The 19,703-nt window shown below is 37.2% G+C and overlaps 1 protein-coding gene and 1 non-coding gene across 2 annotated transcripts; one reads left to right on the top strand and one right to left on the bottom strand.

The window, feature by feature from the left end:
• The first annotated feature begins 6,412 nt into the window (after positions 1-6,412).
• LOC140989073 (small nucleolar RNA R71) lies at positions 6,413-6,518 on the top strand. The gene has a single exon (XR_012177420.1). It is a non-coding gene; the product is annotated as a small nucleolar RNA R71 (small nucleolar RNA).
• Positions 6,519-11,218: 4,700 nt separating this feature from the next.
• Positions 11,219-18,753, bottom strand: LOC140987841 (probable acyl-CoA dehydrogenase IBR3). The gene is made up of 17 exons (XM_073456529.1): positions 18,383-18,753; positions 17,455-17,589; positions 17,173-17,313; positions 16,922-17,053; positions 16,624-16,809; positions 16,365-16,442; positions 16,153-16,272; positions 15,663-15,761; positions 15,428-15,542; positions 14,176-14,438; positions 13,837-14,031; positions 13,148-13,290; positions 12,437-12,521; positions 12,148-12,357; positions 11,908-12,060; positions 11,684-11,788; positions 11,219-11,595 (listed from the first exon to the last, which is right to left on the bottom strand). Exons 1-17 carry the CDS (start codon positions 18,515-18,517, stop codon positions 11,404-11,406), a joined length of 2,487 nt encoding a protein of 828 aa, XP_073312630.1. The 5' UTR covers positions 18,518-18,753; the 3' UTR covers positions 11,219-11,403.
• Positions 18,754-19,703: the final 950 nt, after the last annotated feature.

The raw sequence follows: 19,703 nt of genomic DNA, 5'->3' as shown, positions 1-19,703 counted from the left end.
AAAATTTTATTAATGTCATGTAGTTATAATAGTAGTTTTTGTCTCCTCCAACTTCAATTTCATGTCCTTCTTTCAATGCTATGTTCCACGACTTTAATCTTCGAATTTGACTTTGCTCAAAACAGAAAACATGTAGGGCATTGTCTATAGATGAATTTGGCTATTTGGTTCACCTCATTTGATTAAATATTGAATTATTTATATTTTTTTTACTATAAGCTGGTCATAGTAAAAGTAAATCTGTCATCCTTTTGATATTTGCACAATTTGATCATCTTAATAAACTTTTTAGGCATTCATGTCTTCTGCAAAGTTGTAGATAATGGATTCCAAACATATTTGAATCACCTCCATTTGAATTTTGTAGCTTGAGTTATTATTATTTTACCAACACATAGAAAACCTGAAAATAAAATATATTTAGTAAGACATTTAAATATAAACAAACAATACTAAAATAACATAATTTTATAATTTTAATGAAACTTAAATTTTAAAATACAGGTTTTAACATATAATAAATTATTAATTTTAAGTTTCATCACGCTATTGACAGTGTTGTATTGATCTTGATGAATCACAAACGCACACAACTCGTCAACTTTATCAATAATTGCCCGCCGTCTGGGCTGTGGGGGTAGCGGTGGGCGGTTTGCTGCGGCTTCATCCTCGGCCAACTCTAGGAAGTCTAGCACGCGCTTACCCCGTTTTGTCTTCATCCATGAGTCGTCAATGGGCTTCATCGGATGCAACCATTCATCATCCACATTGACGACGACTGCGGCTCGCACACACAGCTCTGTAATGACAGTGGGGAAAAATAAGGCAATGCTGGAGCTGTGTATGGACTGCTGAATTTGAGAGAAGATGAGTCGGCCCACATTTATCGGAATACCCACCATCAGTGCATAGACCATTGTGGCTCGGTCTTTTTGAACGTCACTGGTGTGGGACACCGGCATCAACCTCTTGGAAAGAAAAGCATACCACATCGTGGGCCTAAGCAGCAAATATTTTTTGAGAAAACAACTCGAAGTCTTCCAAATAGCCACCGGGTAACAGATTGTTCGCATAATTAACTCAAAATCCGGGTTGGCTATTAAATCCTCTAAATCCGATTCATCAACCACATGATTACCCAACAATTCATTCAAGGTGGCAGAGTCAAAAGATATTAACTTACCCCGAACCATAGCCATTCCATCAGTCCGCTCGACGACGTTGGCATAAAATTCACGCACGATTGGAATCACCGCAGCCTTGGGTGTAGCACAAAAAGATTCTCATCCTCGTTCCTCAATATCGTGTAGCAGATGTAACGATCTAGCGGAGAATCAAACCCACCGCTTGGGAATGGGGGCCTATGCACTTTGGCGTGTTCTTACCAATTTCGTGCCTCGTCATTCACAAATTTACCTCTATTATCGGACGAAGAGGATGAAGAGGCATGTGTTACCTTAGATTTATTGGGAGCCCTGGAGGAATGTGGATGTGGGAGAGATGGACTAGTCACCACAGGTGTCTTACAGATGTTGAAAGGGGAGCGGACTCACCAACGTGCTTGAGTGTTGCGGGAACGTAGGAAATCGAGTACCTGCAAATCGAGAGGGAGAGATGGAAAGTGAGGGGCGATTTTTGCAAAAAATTTCGAAGGCCGAGGGGAAGGTTTGTGCGCAGAGTGAGAGAAAGAAAGGAAAGGGATGCTTTGTATAACGCGGCGCGCTGGGGCGGTCAAGAAATACCGCCCTAGCGCGACGCCTTCTGTTTTACAATATCTGTGTAACGCGCTGGGGCGGTTCAATAATACCGCCCCAGCTCAAAGCTCTCTGTCCCCAAAGTGCCCGTGAGGTGCGCTGGGGCGATCCAATAATACCGCCCTAGCGCGAACTCCTCTGCTTTTGAGTTCTCAAATTTTTCATTTTTTTTAATTTTTTTTTTAAAAAATCAAGAAATACTAAATAAAAACAACCAAAATCTAATTTAAAACTCAACTAAATAAAAAGAAAAAACGAGTAGGAAGGGAAAGAAATTAGTTCTCAATTTATAATCTAGAGCTAGACTGTAGGTTCCTCGCAGCTCTGATTGTTTTGGAATCGAGCGACTCCAATTTGTGGGTCCACTGTGCCACCCAAATAGTGTTTCAGTCGTTGAGCATTGACTGTGAACGGCTCATTCTTCCCATCTCGCAAAGTTATTGCTCCCGAAGAGAACACCTTGGTTATCATGTATGGGCTCGTCCACCTTGACTTGAGCTTGCCAGGAAATAAGCGTAACTTAGAGTTGCACAGTAGCATCGCTTCGCCTTCTTTGAATTCCCTCGGCAATATGCGTTTGTCATGTGCTTGCTTTGAGGTCATAGGCTTGACATCTGAATTCGTCCAATTGGTCCAATTGCAGCAACCTGTGTTCACCTAAGTACACGTACCTTCGGTGTGGAGGCAACTGTTGGAGCTCAAGTGTCGGTGGTTCCCCAATGCTTGACTTCTGAGGAGTCAAGTCTCTTCGATCCCCCGAATCCTCCAATTTCATCCTTACTGGCTTCTTCCATGGATGGTCGCCATTGAGGTATGCCATGTTAGAGTAGATGCCCTGTAAGCCAACTGTTGGCTGGGGAATTTATTGACTCAAGTGTAATAAACAATCTTTATTTTAATATAATTTACTTTTTAATGGTTTCGTTATACTTTATCTGTATACACATGCAAGCAGCATAGATAAAGTCCTTGATTATGCTTTAATACAAATGAATCGTAATTCGATGTTGGAACTCATTTGTAAACACTGCATATTCTAAATTCGTTCCTAGTCGATTCAGCCGCCTAAAACATGGATAAAGGTCGCTTGAGCTCGAGACCAGCATCTGTGATGTTGTGTAATGCGTTTCTTGGTAAGGACATAGAGATGTCCAAACATACAGATGGGGAGTCATATGATGATTATACCGAACAACCCTCCCTCGGACTTCCAAGTGGTTATCATTCATCGAGAGGATAAGTCCGTGGTTATGATTGTACACCATTAGTCCTTACGACCAGGGACAACACTGAGGCTCTATAAGCTAGGGTTGTGCTTTGACTCGTTTACCGGCTCTAGGAGAGTCATCAGGTGACGAGGTTGGGTACAGTTGCGACACATATAGAAGCCAGTGCATTGTAGTCGGGGATTCACCGCTCACCTGCGGGTGTGGATATCCTATGTGATCTGATGAAATTATAGTGCGTGGAATCTCTGGCCAAAGTATGAGATGTACGTCAGAGAAGGAGTTCTTGGACGGTACATGCGATGTCACTATTTATATTTATCACATAGTTATCGAATTATTATGCAACCCTCGATGAACCAATGGTTGTAGATTCGATCGGGATATATGAGATGAAGGGACCGTACTGTACGATAATCATAATCGACTGGTTCTTGCAGGCACTATCAGTGATACCTAGGGGATCATGGGGCGATGCTACTAGACGCTCTTACCATGATCCGATGGGTGCAATCATAAATGAGTTCTGACATTCTTGATCAAGGTGTTGATGAAAAGAATGGGGCTAACTAGGGTAAGCCCGAATAAAAGATTATGTCCTGAATCACAAAGAGTTGTGAACCCACGGCTAGCTGTGTCCCTGAATCATTGAGGGTCACACAAGCACTGGATAGTTTGTTCCCGTTGAGAGAATAAATTCAAGAAGTTGAATTTATATTATGATATAGTAAATTCAAGGAGTTGAATTTATGATAATTAAATTTTGGGAGAATAAATTCAAGGAGTTGAATTTATAAAATTTGAGAATTTAATTTATTAAACTCAAAAGTTGAGTTTATTAAATATTAAATTTTGGAGGTGATAAAATTCAAGGAGTTGAATTTATAATTTAAATAATAAATTCAAATGTTGAATTTATAATCGATTTAATTTATTAAGCTCAAAAGTTGAGTTTATTAAATATTAATTTAAATGTAGTGGGAAGTATGTTTAATGGGCTTGTAGGAGTACAAGTCCAGCATACTAAATAATTAAAGTTTTAATGGAACTTGATTAATTGATTAAACTAGTTGGACTAGCCCAATTAATTAATAAAGCCCGTTAATGTTAATTAAAAGGCCCAAATATAATATTATGATAATTAGGTCATAGAGGCTTGGTTTAAGTAGGTGACAAAAACCCTAGCCTCCACAATATACTAATTTTCAATGTGAGTGATTTTCGAAAGTCACAACCATGATTCCTCCAAATATTTAGTTTACTTAATTAATTAGATTAATTAAGTAAATGATGATAAAAGAAATAATTAAGGATTTTTATTCTGAATTGTACAAGATTCATTCGAAAAATTCTTCTTGGAATTTTGCAAGAAATTTCGGCTCTCCCCAAATTGCTCTAAAATGGGTTTTTTGAACCATTTTGTATTTTTGATCTCAAACGTAAAACTTCTTCTAATTTTCTAGTGCAAATTAGAAGAGGAACAAATCATCTAGTCGTGGACCTGATTAGAGGGATTGAAGGAAACAAGTTTTTGAAGAAAGTTCGTAGGGATTACAACAAGAGCTATTACCGCTAACCCCGGAATAGTTGGAGCCAAGTGATTTAATTCACCAAAGGTATAATATTCTAGCTCCCTATGAATGTTTATGATAAAACCATACGAGCGTCCAAATCATATATATTTTGATTGTCAAAATAAAATAAAAATTTTAAAACTTCTGCTACGATTGGACGCGTAGAAAACCGGAGATCCAACATGCCACTATGTCAGATTCTTCTTCATATAGTTCATCCTCCTTAAATTCAGTGGTGAGAGTGGCCTTTAATGGATCCTTCATAGCCTCTTGCACAAAATTGCACACAAGTGAATCCAAAGAATCAACTTTAAAACAATCATTAGTGTGTAGTGTGTGCTTAAGAGTGTTAAAAACATTAAAATGATTTCCTCCTCTCTCACTCTCAATCTCAACTTCCCTTCTTGCACATCAATCACGGCCTTGCCAGTTGCAAGAAACAGTCTCCCTAAAATCAAAGGCATCTCCCTATCCTCCTCCATGTCAAGCACCACAAAATCTGTAGGAAAAATAAACTTTCCCACTTTCACTAATACATCCTCTATGACTCCTCGTGGATATTTGACATATCTATCTGCTAGCTGCAAAGACATCTTCGTTAGCTTAGGCTCTCCCAATCCAAGTTTCCTACATACAGACAAAGACATAAGGTTAATACTTGCACCAAGATCACACAAAGCTTTATGAAAAACAATATCACCAATCATGCAAGGAATAGAAAAACTCTCTGGATCCTTGAGTTTTGGTGGGATCTTGTTTTGCACCATTGCAGAGAAGTTTTCAGTTAAGTTTACTGTCATATGGTCTTTATACTTCCTCTTATTTGCTAAGATGTCCTTCAGAAATTTAGCATAACTTGGCATTTGCATCAAAGCATCAACAAAAAGAATATTAATGTGCAATTTCTTAAATACTTCAAGGAACTTACCGAATTGCGCATCAATTTTAGCTTTTTTCAATGCTGTCGAAAAAGGCAGAGGAATAACAATTCTAGATTGTGTAGTGGGTGCAGGTGGAGAGTTAGAGGACTTACCCTAGGGTGTGTCTATCTGTTCCTCTTGCGAGGGTCTTTTTGCGTCCTCCTCTGACTCTAAAGTCTTCCCTTTCCTTAGCTCAATGGCGTTCACTTGTTCTTTAGGATTAGTCTCGGTGTTGTTTGGCAAGGTGCCCTGATTTCTGCTCAAAATTATCTTGGCCAGGTGTCCTATCTAAGTTTCCAAGCCTTTGAGAGCTGCATCTTGATTTTGTAGTCTAGTTTCCGTTGCAGACATAATTTGAGTCATCATCTCCTCCAAATTAGATTTCTCCTCTCGAGGCTCAAATCTATACATTGGTTGCTTCCCATACTGTTGGCCTCCTTGTGGCCGACCCTGACTGTTTTGACCACCCCATGAGAAATTTGGGTGTTGCCTCCATCCAGCATTAAATTTGTTGGAATATGGGTCATTCCTAGGACGGTTCTGAGTCCCCACATGGTTCACTGATGCCTGATTTTGCACATAATTAGGATTCCTAGTCTGGCAATCCTTCGTGAAGTGCTCACTTCCACAACCATCACAGAAGATCTCTTGCAGTCTCATGACCGTACCACCAACATTCATATTATCTATTTTCCTACTCAAAGTCTAATTGTGCAACAACCGTAGAAAAATCACTTACCTGGTGAACTCCTGCACTTCTTCTCTGATTGTTCCTCTCAGATTGAGGATGATAACTGCTGGCAACCATCTCTTCCAACAATTCATATCCTTCTTCGGTGGTTTTTCTCAACAAATTCCTACAGGCAGCAGCATCTATCATAGTACGATTGGCAGTGATCAAGCCATAATAAAAAGTTTGAACTACTAACCCAAGAGGCAATTCGTGATGTGGGCATCTCTGCAGTAAATCTTTGTAGCACTCACATGCCTCATATAAGGACTCTTGCTCGAATTGGACGAAAGTAGTGATGTCTGCTCGCAACTTCATGGTCTTAGAGGGAGGGAAATATTTGATGAGAAAGGTTCTAGCCATTTTCTCCCAAGTAGTGATGGAACATACATGCAAACAATTTAACCATCCTTTAGCTTTGTCACATAAAGAGAAAGGAAACAAACGCAATCTAGCAGCATCATCAGACACTCCATTGAATTTAAAAGTATCACAAATTTCAAAAAAGTCTGCGATGTGAGTGTTTGGGTCATCTAGCACAGTTCTCCCAAATTGGACAGTATTCTGAATTATCTGAATAATGGCTGGCTTGATCTCAAACTGGTTTGTCTTGATGGTTGGTTGCACTATGCTCAGACATGCTCCATCAAGAGAAGGTTGTGTGTATTCCAGCATGGGTATGCCTTTGCTTCTCGACACGTAGGTCTTCATGATGCTCTACCTCATGCTCGTTCATGTTCATCATGTCTTTAAGCCTCTGTTGTTGTCTTCTCCTGCGGAGGATTCTTTCAATCTCGGGATCGAATACCTCAAGTTCAGATTCAAGAGACTTTGGCATGCACCGAAAGAGATATCAACAAAGAAATTGAAGGTGTCAACTCAAATAAATAAGAATGCTAAAGTAAATAACTGAAAATAAACTGTGGATTAACATTCCAACGGCACCAAAAACTTGATCGAGCAAAACTTGCACTGTAAAATCCTTGGTAAAAATTAATAATATTCCAGCTCGAAATAATCTCAAGTGCACGATGTCAAGTAATAATATAGTGTATAAGAGTATGAGTATCGATCCTCTAGAAACTGTATTTCGCAATTGTTATTCCCAGTTATTAAACCTTTAGCAACGATAATTCAGATGATTGTTTACTACTACGATGATTAAATAAAAGCTCAACGAAATGATTCACAAATTAAATGATGACATAAATAAGCTAAATGATTGATTAAATATTCAATGATAAATGAATTTGTTGGGAATCTCGGTTCACCTATCCCTCGTTCATTTACTTAATTCGTTCGACAATGATCTACGCTTTCGACGGGATTTCCTATCCAATTGAGCACGCCCTCAAGCTATGCTAAACTAATTCAACGCAGTGAAGTAATTAAATGTCTTTAATTATTTATCAAGGGTGAATTGCATGTCGTTATATGAAATCCCCTAGCTTTCGACCTACTGTACTATGACTATCGACGTGTATCCAACTTCATATTTCTATGTAAATTGTAAATTCACGGATTATACTACTCGTTCCTATCACGGGCTATTCTTTCGAACTCACTCGCAATATGAAACTGTTATTAAAGTTAGCTACACTTCAACAACGCAATGAAAGTAATAGCACAATCAAGAATAAATCAAAAGTCGATAGATAAATTAACTAAACACGGTTTCAGGGTAGGATCCCCTTAAATTCCAACAAATAATGAAATTTAGCTACTCAAATTCATGATCAAAATAAGTAAAACAAGATTTAAACAATAAGTTTTAAGCTAGAAATACTAGACGTGACGAAAACGCAAAGAACGTTGTCCGGAAATCTTGAAATCTTCAACTCCAAGCTTTCTCCAAGCCTTTTTCTCTTCTTCAAACTCTTTGGCTGCTAAAAAGTGTTTGTATTTTCGTCCCTGGGTTCCTTTGTGCAGCCTCCCACCTTCTAAGTTAGAAACAAGCCAATAATGAAAATTTCTTTGTTTACTCGCGCTGGGGCGATCAAGAATTACCGCCCGAGCGCGAGGTCTTCTGTAATTTCTTCTCATGCATCTCGCTCTGGGGAGGTAAAAAATTACCGCCCTAGCGCAAGGTCTCTTGCCCAAAATCGTATTTTTGTTGTGCTCGCGCTGGGGAAGTCAAGAATTACCGCCCTAGCGCGAGGTGCCATGTCCAAGCTTCATTTCCGATTGAATTATTTTCTTTTGCGTCGTTCTCCTGCACATTCGTACAAATCAGTGAGCGGTGATCATATGCAATAATTTAATGTAAAATAAACAAAATGCAGATTTCATGCAAACAAAATGATGCAAACTACGACTCACACGATGCACTAAAATACGTAAATACGACCTCTATCAAGTAGTCACTACTACTAGTAACATCATTTAATTAGTAAATTTAAAATTCGCTAAATAAATAATTGTGAACTCATTATAGCCCCAATCGATGATCCGATAGCGTCGTTGTCTCAAATATACAAGTCTTGTTTATATAATGAAAAGTGAAAATTTCGATCAAACTATAGTCGTCAAATTCAACTCCTTGAATTTTGACTTTCTCAATGAGGATACATAATCCGATACTTGTGTGACCCTCAATGATTCAGATATACAGCTAGCCGTGGATTAACATCTCCATGTGATTCATAATAACATTTATTCTATTCGGGTTTATCTTAATTAGCCTCATTCATTTCATCAACTCCTTGATCAAGAATGTCAAAATTCATTTCTGATTGCATCTATCGGATCATGGTAAAAGTATCTAGTAACATCGCCCCATGATCCCATAGATATCACTGATAGTATCTAGAAGAAACTTAAGTTATGGTTAGCGTACAGTACGATCTTTTCAACACATATATCTCGATCGAATCTGCAACCATTGGTATATCGAGAGTTGCATATGAACTCGATAACGATGTGATTTATCTTTGAGTACTAATAGTGGCATGGTATCTGCAACTAGAAAAATGTCTTTCCCTAAAGCACATTTCTTACTTTGGCCAGAGACTCCTTGCAGTATTAACTCATCAGATCACATAGGATATCTTCACCCGTAGGCAAACAGTGAATCTCAGACTACAATGTATTTGCTCCTACGTATTTTGAAACTACACCCAACCTCGCCACCTGATGACCCTCAATGGAGTCGGTAAACGGATCAAAGTGCGTGCTAGTACTCATAGCCCTTACATTGTCCTGGTTCAAAGGACTAATGGTTTACAACCATAGCTGCGGACTATTCCACTCGATAAATGAGAACCACTTAGATATTCCTATGGAGGGTTGTTCAGTGTATCATCATATAATCATCCATCTGTATGAATGGATATCTCCATGCTCTTGCTAATGAAACATGTCGTTTATATCACAGATGCTACTCTCGACCTCAAGCGACCTTTATCCTTATTTTGAGCAGCTGATTTGACTTGTAACATGTTTAGAATATATGGTACAGTTCCTGATGAGTTTTATGATCTTACGTTGTGATGCAGACCTCATAGTACTTATTGTATATTCAAGAACTTTATCTATGCAGTTTGCATGAGTATAAAGATAAAACATAATTCCACAATTGAATAAAATCGTAAAATATTATTAAAATAAAGATCGTTTTACATTAGAGTCAATAAAAGCTCAAACCACAAGTTGGCTTATTAGGCACGTACTCTAACAATTTGTCCTTATTTTATGCAGATGAATCGACTAGGAATATATTTAGAATATACAGTACACGCATGATAAATTTTACGATCAACCTTGCAAAATTTGACCTCATTGTACTAAAATAAATTCAAGTTCTTTATCTATATAGCTTGAATACGTATACAAATAAAGTAAATATCATAATTTGATAAAATCTTTAAAATATTATTAAAACAAAGATCTTTTTTACATTAGAATTAATAAAAGTCAAGTCACAAATTGACTTGCTGAACAACTAAAATTTAAAATATTATTAAAACAAAGATCTTTTTTACATTAGAATTAATAAAAGTCAAGTCACAAATTGACTTGATGAACAACTATTTTAACAAGATTTTGTGGCATTGGAGAGGCTGGTGACACATGTCTCATAATAATGAGTTTTCTGGCAAAGTTCTTGAATTGCCTTATGTAAGGCACTTAAGGAATCATCATTATCCGGGATTAGACAAATCTTTACCGTTCTTTTGCACGAGAATCATAGCCGCAGCCACCGTGCCCGCCATCACGACAGCTGCCCACAAGCCAATGATGGCTAATTTGCTTGAAATCTTCATGAAAATGTTTAGGGTTTTAATGGGTTTCCTTAGCAGAACCCTCAAAAGATCCTGATGTGGAAGAGAATGACAGGTTTTTAAGGACAGGGGGTGGGGTGGGGGTACAAAGACAGTGTAGAATCCGTTTGATGGTGAGCCTAAATATAGAGAACAGGTATGTCAGCAGCTCTTGGCACAAAGAGGGGTTGAAAAGTTAACTAACATCAACTAATATATGACCTTTAGTATCTTTAAAATAAAGCTAATATCTCTCATTAATTTCTTTTACTTTGATATGCAACTCTTCTTCCATAAACACACTTTTACATTCGTCTTCCCCTATGAGTTGGCGATTGCGGATGGAGGGGGACTATGCATCATGTTTTTTGTTTTCTATTATTTTTTCGATTTGATGGTACGTACGAAATTCTTCTCCTCTCCAAAATCAGTTGTTCAATGGTGATCATCCCCAGTGAACAACTCAAGACAAGAAAAGCAAAAAGACATGCTATAGGGCGCCGAAGTTGTTCATGGTCTAGTCCTTGCGATGTTCCAAGAGTATTTGGACATTGTCTAAAATATGATGTTTGTGAATGAAAAACAAATGATTTATTACATTTAGAGTAGACGTAGGTACAAACAGGACGATTAAAGTTGAATCAGAAGAAGAGTTGGCAACTCAAAATTAAACTTTTTCCCGTGTTTTGCAATTCTCGAGTCATAAAAATGGAAGGGGCTGAAATAGGAAGGGGGTAAATTTTACAGCTCCTCACACTCTAAACAATGCTGCATCTATACCGTTTATTTAATGCATGTAAACGCGTAGTTATTGTTACATCTTACAAGGGCAAGACAGGATTTCATTTATTTATTTTTCTTCTACATTATTAAATGTCCAAAACCACCCATCCCCCCCAAATAAAAACAGATTGAAACTTTGGATAATATACAAATTTTGTCAAAGCTTGGCTCTTCTAAGTTCTAATTTTGCAATAGTTCCCAAGTGGACTTCATCAGGACCATCGGCAATTCTCAAAGTTCTAGAAGTAGCCCAGAGATGAGCTAGAACTGTGTCTCCTGATAAACCAGCAGCACCATGAACTTGCATCGCCATGTCAAGAACCTTCAGTGCCATATTGGGAGCCGCAACCTGTTTAATGACATATATATAAAGTGAAAAGAAAAATTAAGAAAAATTGTTCAATCCTCAACTCCAAAAGTAGAATGACCAGAAATACCTTGGCCATGGCAATTGTGCCGCGAGCCTTTCTGTTTCCAAGACGATCGAGTTGGTCTGCAGCTTCCAAAACCAGTAACCTGGTTCTCTCTAAATCTATACGGCACTGCACATACATTAAATATTTAACAGGTCGGGGTTAAACTTCGACAACAGAGATGGAATACCAGGCCCATACTTGGGCACTATAGGTGCTGTTGGTTTGACTGGTCATATCACACCAACCTTGGCAATATCTGAAAGAAAAGATCCATGCTCAGCAATAAATTTTTCGAAAGCTTTTCTCTGAAGTGCCCTCTCAATCATCAACTGCATGCCTCGCTCAGCAGCACCAATCAACCTCATGCAATGGTGTAATCTTCCAGGCCCCAGCCTACCCTGTTATTGAAGAGTAAAAACAAAGCAAAGAACAGCTGATAAGCCATCTCCTACAATCTGATAAGTAACTCATATAGACCATTTTACCTGAGCAATTTCAAATCCACGCCCCTCTCCAAGTAGGATATTATTGGCTGGGACACATACATTTTCAAACGATATTTCTGCATGCCCATGAGGTGCGTCATCAAATCCAAACACCGTCAATGACCGCTTAATGTGCACACCAGGGGTATTAATGTCCACTAAGATCATAGACTGTTGTCTATGTTTCGGGGCATTGAAGTCAGTTTTCCCCTGTATTTCTAAAATTAGCCCCCACTAATCCAAACATCAACTTCAAACAACAAAGTGGATATGGATAATCATGACTGACCATGAGAATAAGGATTTTACACCTAGGATCCATGGCTCCACTGGTCCACCACTTTCTGCCATTGATAATGTACGAGTCTCCACGTCTGTTCAGGACATCGACAATTTTAGAACAATATTTTTTGTTGAAGTTAATCAAACAAAATCTTGTGGCACAGAGATATTCATTTGCTAAGATATTTGGGATCAAAAGGGGAACAAAGGCAAAAACAAAACACAGTTTTCGGACAATTTGAAATGCATCACTATCCAATGCGGAAAAAGGTCAAAATATTGGCCAATCAATTTGAACTTCAATGGTTCCCACAGTTCCAAAATAAGTTCAGTGGATTTGTGTATGATTTCAAATTCTCCATTTTACTATCCATCTGAATAAATGTTCATTTCTAAAGGATAAATATCTTTCATCAGCGCATATATTGGATCATATTTGAATTGAATAACCTGATATATGAGGCTATAGAGGATCATTATGCATTTTGCTATCCATCTGAATAAATATTCGGTTCTAAAGGAAAAATATCTATAATCAGCACATGTATTGGATCATATTTGAATTGAATCACCTGATTTATGAGCCTATAAGGATCATTATGCATTTTACTATCCATCTGAATAAACGTTGATTCCAAAGGATAAATATCTTTCAATTTTTTCCAACCAAATCAATGATGGCATTTAAGATAATTTTTCCAAGTTGCAGTCACTGTACCTTGCAATAGAACACTCTATATTTGTTGCATCAGATGATGCAACTTGCGGTTCGGTCATTGCAAATCCAGATCGGATAGTTCCTTCAAGCAAGGGTACAAGCCATTGTCGGAGTTGTTCAGCATTCCCATAGCGCATTAGCACCTAGAAGAAGAAGGGATGACATAATAGAAAGGAAATCAGGATAAGAGAGTATGATATCATTCTTTAACACATAATATATACCCAAGTGGGACATACTTGGATTTATTATAATTATTATAGCAGAAGAGAAAATCCTCAAGGCCAATAAAGTGCTCTCGGCTTGGACGTATATCAAGTTTATTGTACGTTCGTACTTAATTTGGGGCAAAGCATGATATCACAGGTAGTTTGGCAACAGTGCTGCAATTGGGATTTATTATCATACACGTAAATATGTGTGTGTGTGTGTGTGTGAATATGTAGTTGGCCGAACAGTGCTACAATTGGGATTTATTACCAAATATATAATTATAAATATAGTATATGTATACAATATACATATGTGTATGTAAATAATTTACAGAAAACCAAATCTTTAAGGCCAATAAAGTACTCTTGACTTGGGTGGATGTCAAATCTAAGTATAGTATTACTTTTGGTGAAAAGCATGGTATCACAGATAGGCAACATTGCTGCAATTGACCATAATTCATAGCTTGTCCTGACCTCCATATTTCCCGTGTCCGGTGCGCCACAATTAAAAATCTGAGGGGCCCAGACCGAACGGCCCATTATCTCACAAAGATATCCATACTCAAGGTTTGATAAACCAGCACCCAGTAATTCATCGAATGCCTTGTCGACAGGGGCATCCCTTTTTTGGCCAGAAATGATTTGCTTAACTCTTGCCGCACTATCAACCTGCAGAAAAAAATCAAATAATATTCGAAAAGAATTTAAAGAATACAGCCAATAATGTATGCTATAACTAATAAAATAGAGGTATATAAGATGTTTTGAAGTTGTCAAGTTAAATGAAATGATAAAACATAGTATATTACATACAGGTATCCACATGTTCCACAGCCCTTCCTTTCTTGCAAGCTTCTTTAACCTCTCCTCTTCGGGGTGAATAGACCATCGCATCTCAGATTGTGCAAGTTCATAAAACTTGTGTTCCATTGGGTATATATGATCCTCCATAAACCTAATCAATCTGTTCCTCAACTCTTGGACCTTTTGATTCGGAACAAACCCGCCTCCACTGGAACGGGGACCATCTTTTTTTCCTTTTCCAAGCTGTTGTGAAAGTTTTTGATCAACTGATTCTGTTTAAATGTACGTAAGACAACACTTCAGAAGGGTTTGAGAATGAAATAAATGAAATTTTTAAAAATTCTTTTCTGGCTATAACCACATATTCTTCAGATTTCACAACTTAACAAACCAGAATCGCTAACATCTAAAGACTGAAGAAATTTATGTGAAAAGTTATAATGTTTCACAAAAATCTAACAAGTTTTCAGAAGCACAGCAAGTAAACCTCTAACGTCACAAATCTTCCAAACAAAACCAATCAGTGTCACTAACGTCTACAGAGCGTGAAGAAAATTATGTGAAAAGATTTCACCATACTATAACAAGTTTTCTGAAGCACCGCAAGAAACCTCTGACGTCATAAATCTTTCAAACTAATTGTACTTTCGGCTAAGACACAGATGCAAGAATCAAACAAATAGACCTCTTAGCTAAAAATTTTTGAATATCGAAAAAATTCACGCTATATCATCAACTGTACTGGGCATAGAACTAGAGCTTTAAAGCTTGGGAAATCAAGATAGTGAAAAGGTTAATTTTGCTTACATATCAGACAGACCATCCAGAAAAAATTGTTCAAGTCTTTGCAGTTGAACTTTCTGTTGAACCTATACTAGATTGGGTTAGCCTATGCAATACCTAATCAAGTCTCTAGGATTGACAGAGCTTCATTGCATTGAGAATTTTCTTCCCGTTCTTAAACTATTCTTTGGTTTGAATTTGGAAATTCATGCCTCACATGATTAATAATATTACCTCACATTGGAAAAAGAAAAGGAAAAAAAAAGAACAGGAAAATCAGGTTAGCAGTTCATCCAACCTCTCTTCCACATAGTAAAAGAATCCAGAGATAAGAAGATGAATCTGATCACTTGATGCAGTGGAACAAAAGCGTCAGGGAGGAAAAAAGTAAATTGACAAAACATAATAGTCCTTATACCAAATTTCCAGACCAGGTAAACCTAAACATCAAAGAAAATATAACAGGAAATGAGTTCACCTGGTGGATGCTGGGGAATAACAGAATCTCTATCAATAAAGGCCCACGCAATTTCAACCATAGCATCACCCTTCTGCCCAGCGTGACGAGCACGCTCTCCTCCTGAAGCATTTCCCTAAAAGAAGATGGTTACAACAAGAATCGATCGACGCTATCCCACACAAAAAATCTTCGAAATTGAATCAGTTAAAAAACAGATCATGAACACTGGCTAGTCAAGTTTCGCAGTTGATACCAAGATCCATCTACAGTGTACTCCAGCATAGATAGAAGCCCCACGAAACAAAGAAAAGGCAATATAAAACTTCCATTGAGAGGCGGGCCATGGTTTTCCCTGCGATGAAGTCATCAATCAGGGAGTTCTCAAATCTTAATAAAAGTAGTAACCACTGATAGCAGCTAGTAAATTGTATAGCAGTCAACTTAAACTCTCCCATGTATTTCAGAAGCTGTGAAAGCTAAATGGTAGTGCAAATGACCGTAAATACCCTTCAATAATATATAGTACAATGCTTCATCAAAACCATATCATAATCTTATAATAGTTGTGTTCCATATGCACTTGAGATTCTTAATATTGAATTGTGAAAGATTTTTTCACTTTTTTTTATAAATAGAGACAATACTTTTAAAAATTAAAGATATGCTGATAGTGATGCATCAAAGTATCTAGAGCAAGATTTGAAACAAGTGCTAAAAATTAATAATCGTCAAGTAAGTCTTACAGCTGCAGCACAATAATATGCAAGATACTCGGCTAGTGAAGGTATTCCATCAGGTATCCCAGACGATTCAAGACCCTCATGCTCTTTTAATTTGTCCAAAGAAATATCTACAATGTAATGCTGTGATGAAATGGAGAAAAATAAGCATCATTAGAATGCTGATGTTTTTCAGGACTAAACATCATTGCAAGAGTCGCAGTGGGCTTGAGTACCAAACAGCTGTAAGCAAGATCACACATTTGATTGCCTAGAGTAGATAGCTCCCAATCTAGAATGCCAATGACTCGATCCTGCAGCAACAACATATTAAAAACTTTAATTGTTTCCATAAAAATCTTATAGTACAGTTTTGAATTTGTTTAGGTATAAAGGTAGTACAGTTTTGAATTTGTTTAGGTATAAAGGTATCGTGATTGTATGATTGTATGAGCAAGGGCACATACACAATGTATCATCAATCAAACCACTTACTTCAGTGGGATGGAATACAAGATTATCAATTCGAAAGTCGCCATGGACTAAACCTGCTGCTGTTCCTGAGACGTCGTCAAGAGGAATGTTCTGACGCAACCAGTCAATAAGGTTCAACATTCTTGGATTTCTGTAAGATTTACCCTCACCAGTAGAAACAAGATACTGTTTGGACCATCTCTCGACCTAAATAAAGTCAATATTTCATTAACTAGTTGTTGCATGTGCATCAACATGAACTAGGGAATTGCAACCATTAAGATTAAAAAAAACACCAAGCAAAAATGTGATTACCAACCTGCCTTTTACAATAGTTGTTTGGTTTGCCATAGCTGTGTAAACCACTGGCACCAACATCAACAGAATGTAGAGATGCCAAAACTTCAGCAGTTTCCTTATATAATGCTCTCCTTTGCTTTGGTTCTATACCCTAATCAATGAGATTAAAAAAAAATTAAAGCTTCCGTGCTCATGTGCCATTATAAAAAACACTAATCTTCCCTGAAATCTTTCCAAATGACTAGGCATGAGAAAGACTGAGATTCATACTGGGAGCTTGGGGTCTATATATATGCGTCCTTCCAGGTACTCCATAATATAAAATGGAGTCCCGATAATCCTCGAATCAGCACACAAACAGTAAACTTTAGGCACTGGTACCAGTGAATGAGTACCCAAAGCATGCAAAACCTGAATACCGAAAGTCATTAATAAAATTGGCCAACCAATACTAGAAAAATAATGACCACATTAAGCTAATACATAGGACATAAGCAGTTAAAAAAATATGTTTGCGAAAAATTAACAAAACAAAAATGGATTGAAAAGAACCTGAAATTCTCTCTCAACAGCATGAGCAGATTCAAGCAATTTTCCATGAGGTTTTTTTCTCATCACATACCGCTTCACAACAGATCCAGAATGGACTTCGATAAGAAACGTTGGATTTGACTGACCATGTCCAAACTGAATTTACAGAACAAAATGAAAATATACTAAAAAAATGAGGCTAGAGCTTCTTGAATTATACTTAGAAAAAAAAACTCAGCATCAACTTGAATGTCTGTCATTTATGAATTGATATGCTCGATAAGAAACATAATGCAGAAATGCCTGCAAAATGCGAATTCATAGTTGCCTTAAATGAGTGTAAATAATGCCTCTATTCAGTTGAGTTGCAGCTTTGAAATGGTACCAAAAATGTTTAGATCGTATCTCATCATGTGATTCATCAAAATTTCACCAATCATACACACAAATAAATTCAAACAACAAAAGTAACCCAGAAAGTAGAAACCATATTTTGCATTTTTTTCCTCTTCTTGTTCTTGGAACCATGTTAAGTTTTGAGAATTTACCCCAAAGCAAAAGTCTTTCAAATTATTACAACATCGTCACATATCAAATACAGACCTTCCATTCTAGCTTACTATCTTTTTCTTGCTCATCCACATAAACATATAAGTTCAATGAATTACGAAAGAAAAGGATGAAATATTGTTTCCTCTACAACCCAATTCCTACTTTGAGTCTCTCAGATACATCAACTCAATCAGACTCCTAAAAAGAAAACATGTTTACCAATTGTCAAACTTTCGCCTCTCTTCCTTTACCTTCATCTCATTTTACAGATTATTAGCAACACGCTTCTAACACACCCAACGCCAAGAACTGCTTTCAGTCCCCACATAAGCAAACTAAACACAAGCATCGAACTAAATTAAAAAAAAAACAAGAACAAAGCAAACGAAATGAAAACCTGAGAAACTTTAGACTCGGAAATAGGCTGAGGAAACCCATCAACATTAGCCATCGCATATCGAAGCAGAGCATCAGAGTCAAAGCTCTGTGCAGGGTCGATCTGCCCCACCATCTCGAATGTCCGCATCGCCATATTGACCAGGTTCAATCAGTGATGAATATCAGTTTATTCCGACAAAAAAAAATTGTGATTACAAAGAGAAGGCGGGCTCAACGGAACTTGTATCGGCCTTTACTATTTTCCTGTCTTCTTTGTTTGTCTTTGAGCTTATCGCCTTTTGAAATATCAATTACGTTCGGCTAATTTTTGAGAAAGACTATGCGGCAGTGTCGTGGCCGGCTGAGGTATATGCCGACGGTATACAATGTCATGCGACTTGATATTTATTAAAAAATTTAGTTTTGACGTTTAAAATGTTTTTTTTTCGTAGTCTGATTTAATATTTTTATAAGATATTTAGATTTGATTTATTTTTGTATATTTAATATTGATTCCAACTATTCTAGTTTTAAGCGGTAATAATTTTTCTTCTAAATCACTGCTAACAAATATTTCTCTTCTACGATCGTCAAATCAAGTTCACGATCACAAATTTTATTTCTCGTATAGATTGCAATAGAGATCTGAACATAATTTCAGAAATCCGACGGTGGCACGGTGGAAAGAAGTGGCCGAAAATATTTTCTCCAAAATATAGGGTCGTCGATTTTCTTGTGAGAAAAGATATGAGGAAATATTTGGTGGACAGAAATTTATGTGTAAAATTTATGTTATTTCATATAATCTTTAATAAAATATTTATAAGTTTCAATTTTTGAACAAATCAAAAATCCTACTTGAATTTTGTTCCGGCAAGTATTTTGTATGATAGGGACCCAAGGTTTGTTCCGATTTTGGAAATGTTTTCAGGAAGATATGGGTAACAAGATCACTCTCAGAATGGCTTGTCATTTCCAAACTGATGGCCAAACTAAGAAAAAAATACAGACTTTTACAAATATGCTTAGGACATGTGTCATTGACTCCAGAGAAAATTGGAGTAATCATCTCCCCTTGATTGAGTGTCGATAACAATAGTTATCTTGGAATTATTGAAATGACTCCTTACATGGCCATGTATAGAAAAAAGTTTAAGTCACCCCTATACTAGGATTAAATCGGAGAGAAATCTATCACGGTATCTGAAATGTTCAAATAATTGTTGATAAAGTAGTTATCATTTGGGATAAACTCAAGGAAGCACAAGATTAACAAAAAAGTTGGGCTGACTTGAAAAGAAGAACGTTGGAGTTCGAAGATGGTGAACAAGCCTATGTGA

Source organism: Primulina huaijiensis, chromosome 11 (genome assembly GCF_012295235.1).
Source record: "Primulina huaijiensis isolate GDHJ02 chromosome 11, ASM1229523v2, whole genome shotgun sequence".
Taxonomy (NCBI): domain Eukaryota; kingdom Viridiplantae; phylum Streptophyta; class Magnoliopsida; order Lamiales; family Gesneriaceae; genus Primulina; species Primulina huaijiensis.
Note: the sequence above shows the minus strand (reverse complement) of the source record. Positions and strands in the feature narration are given on the sequence as shown.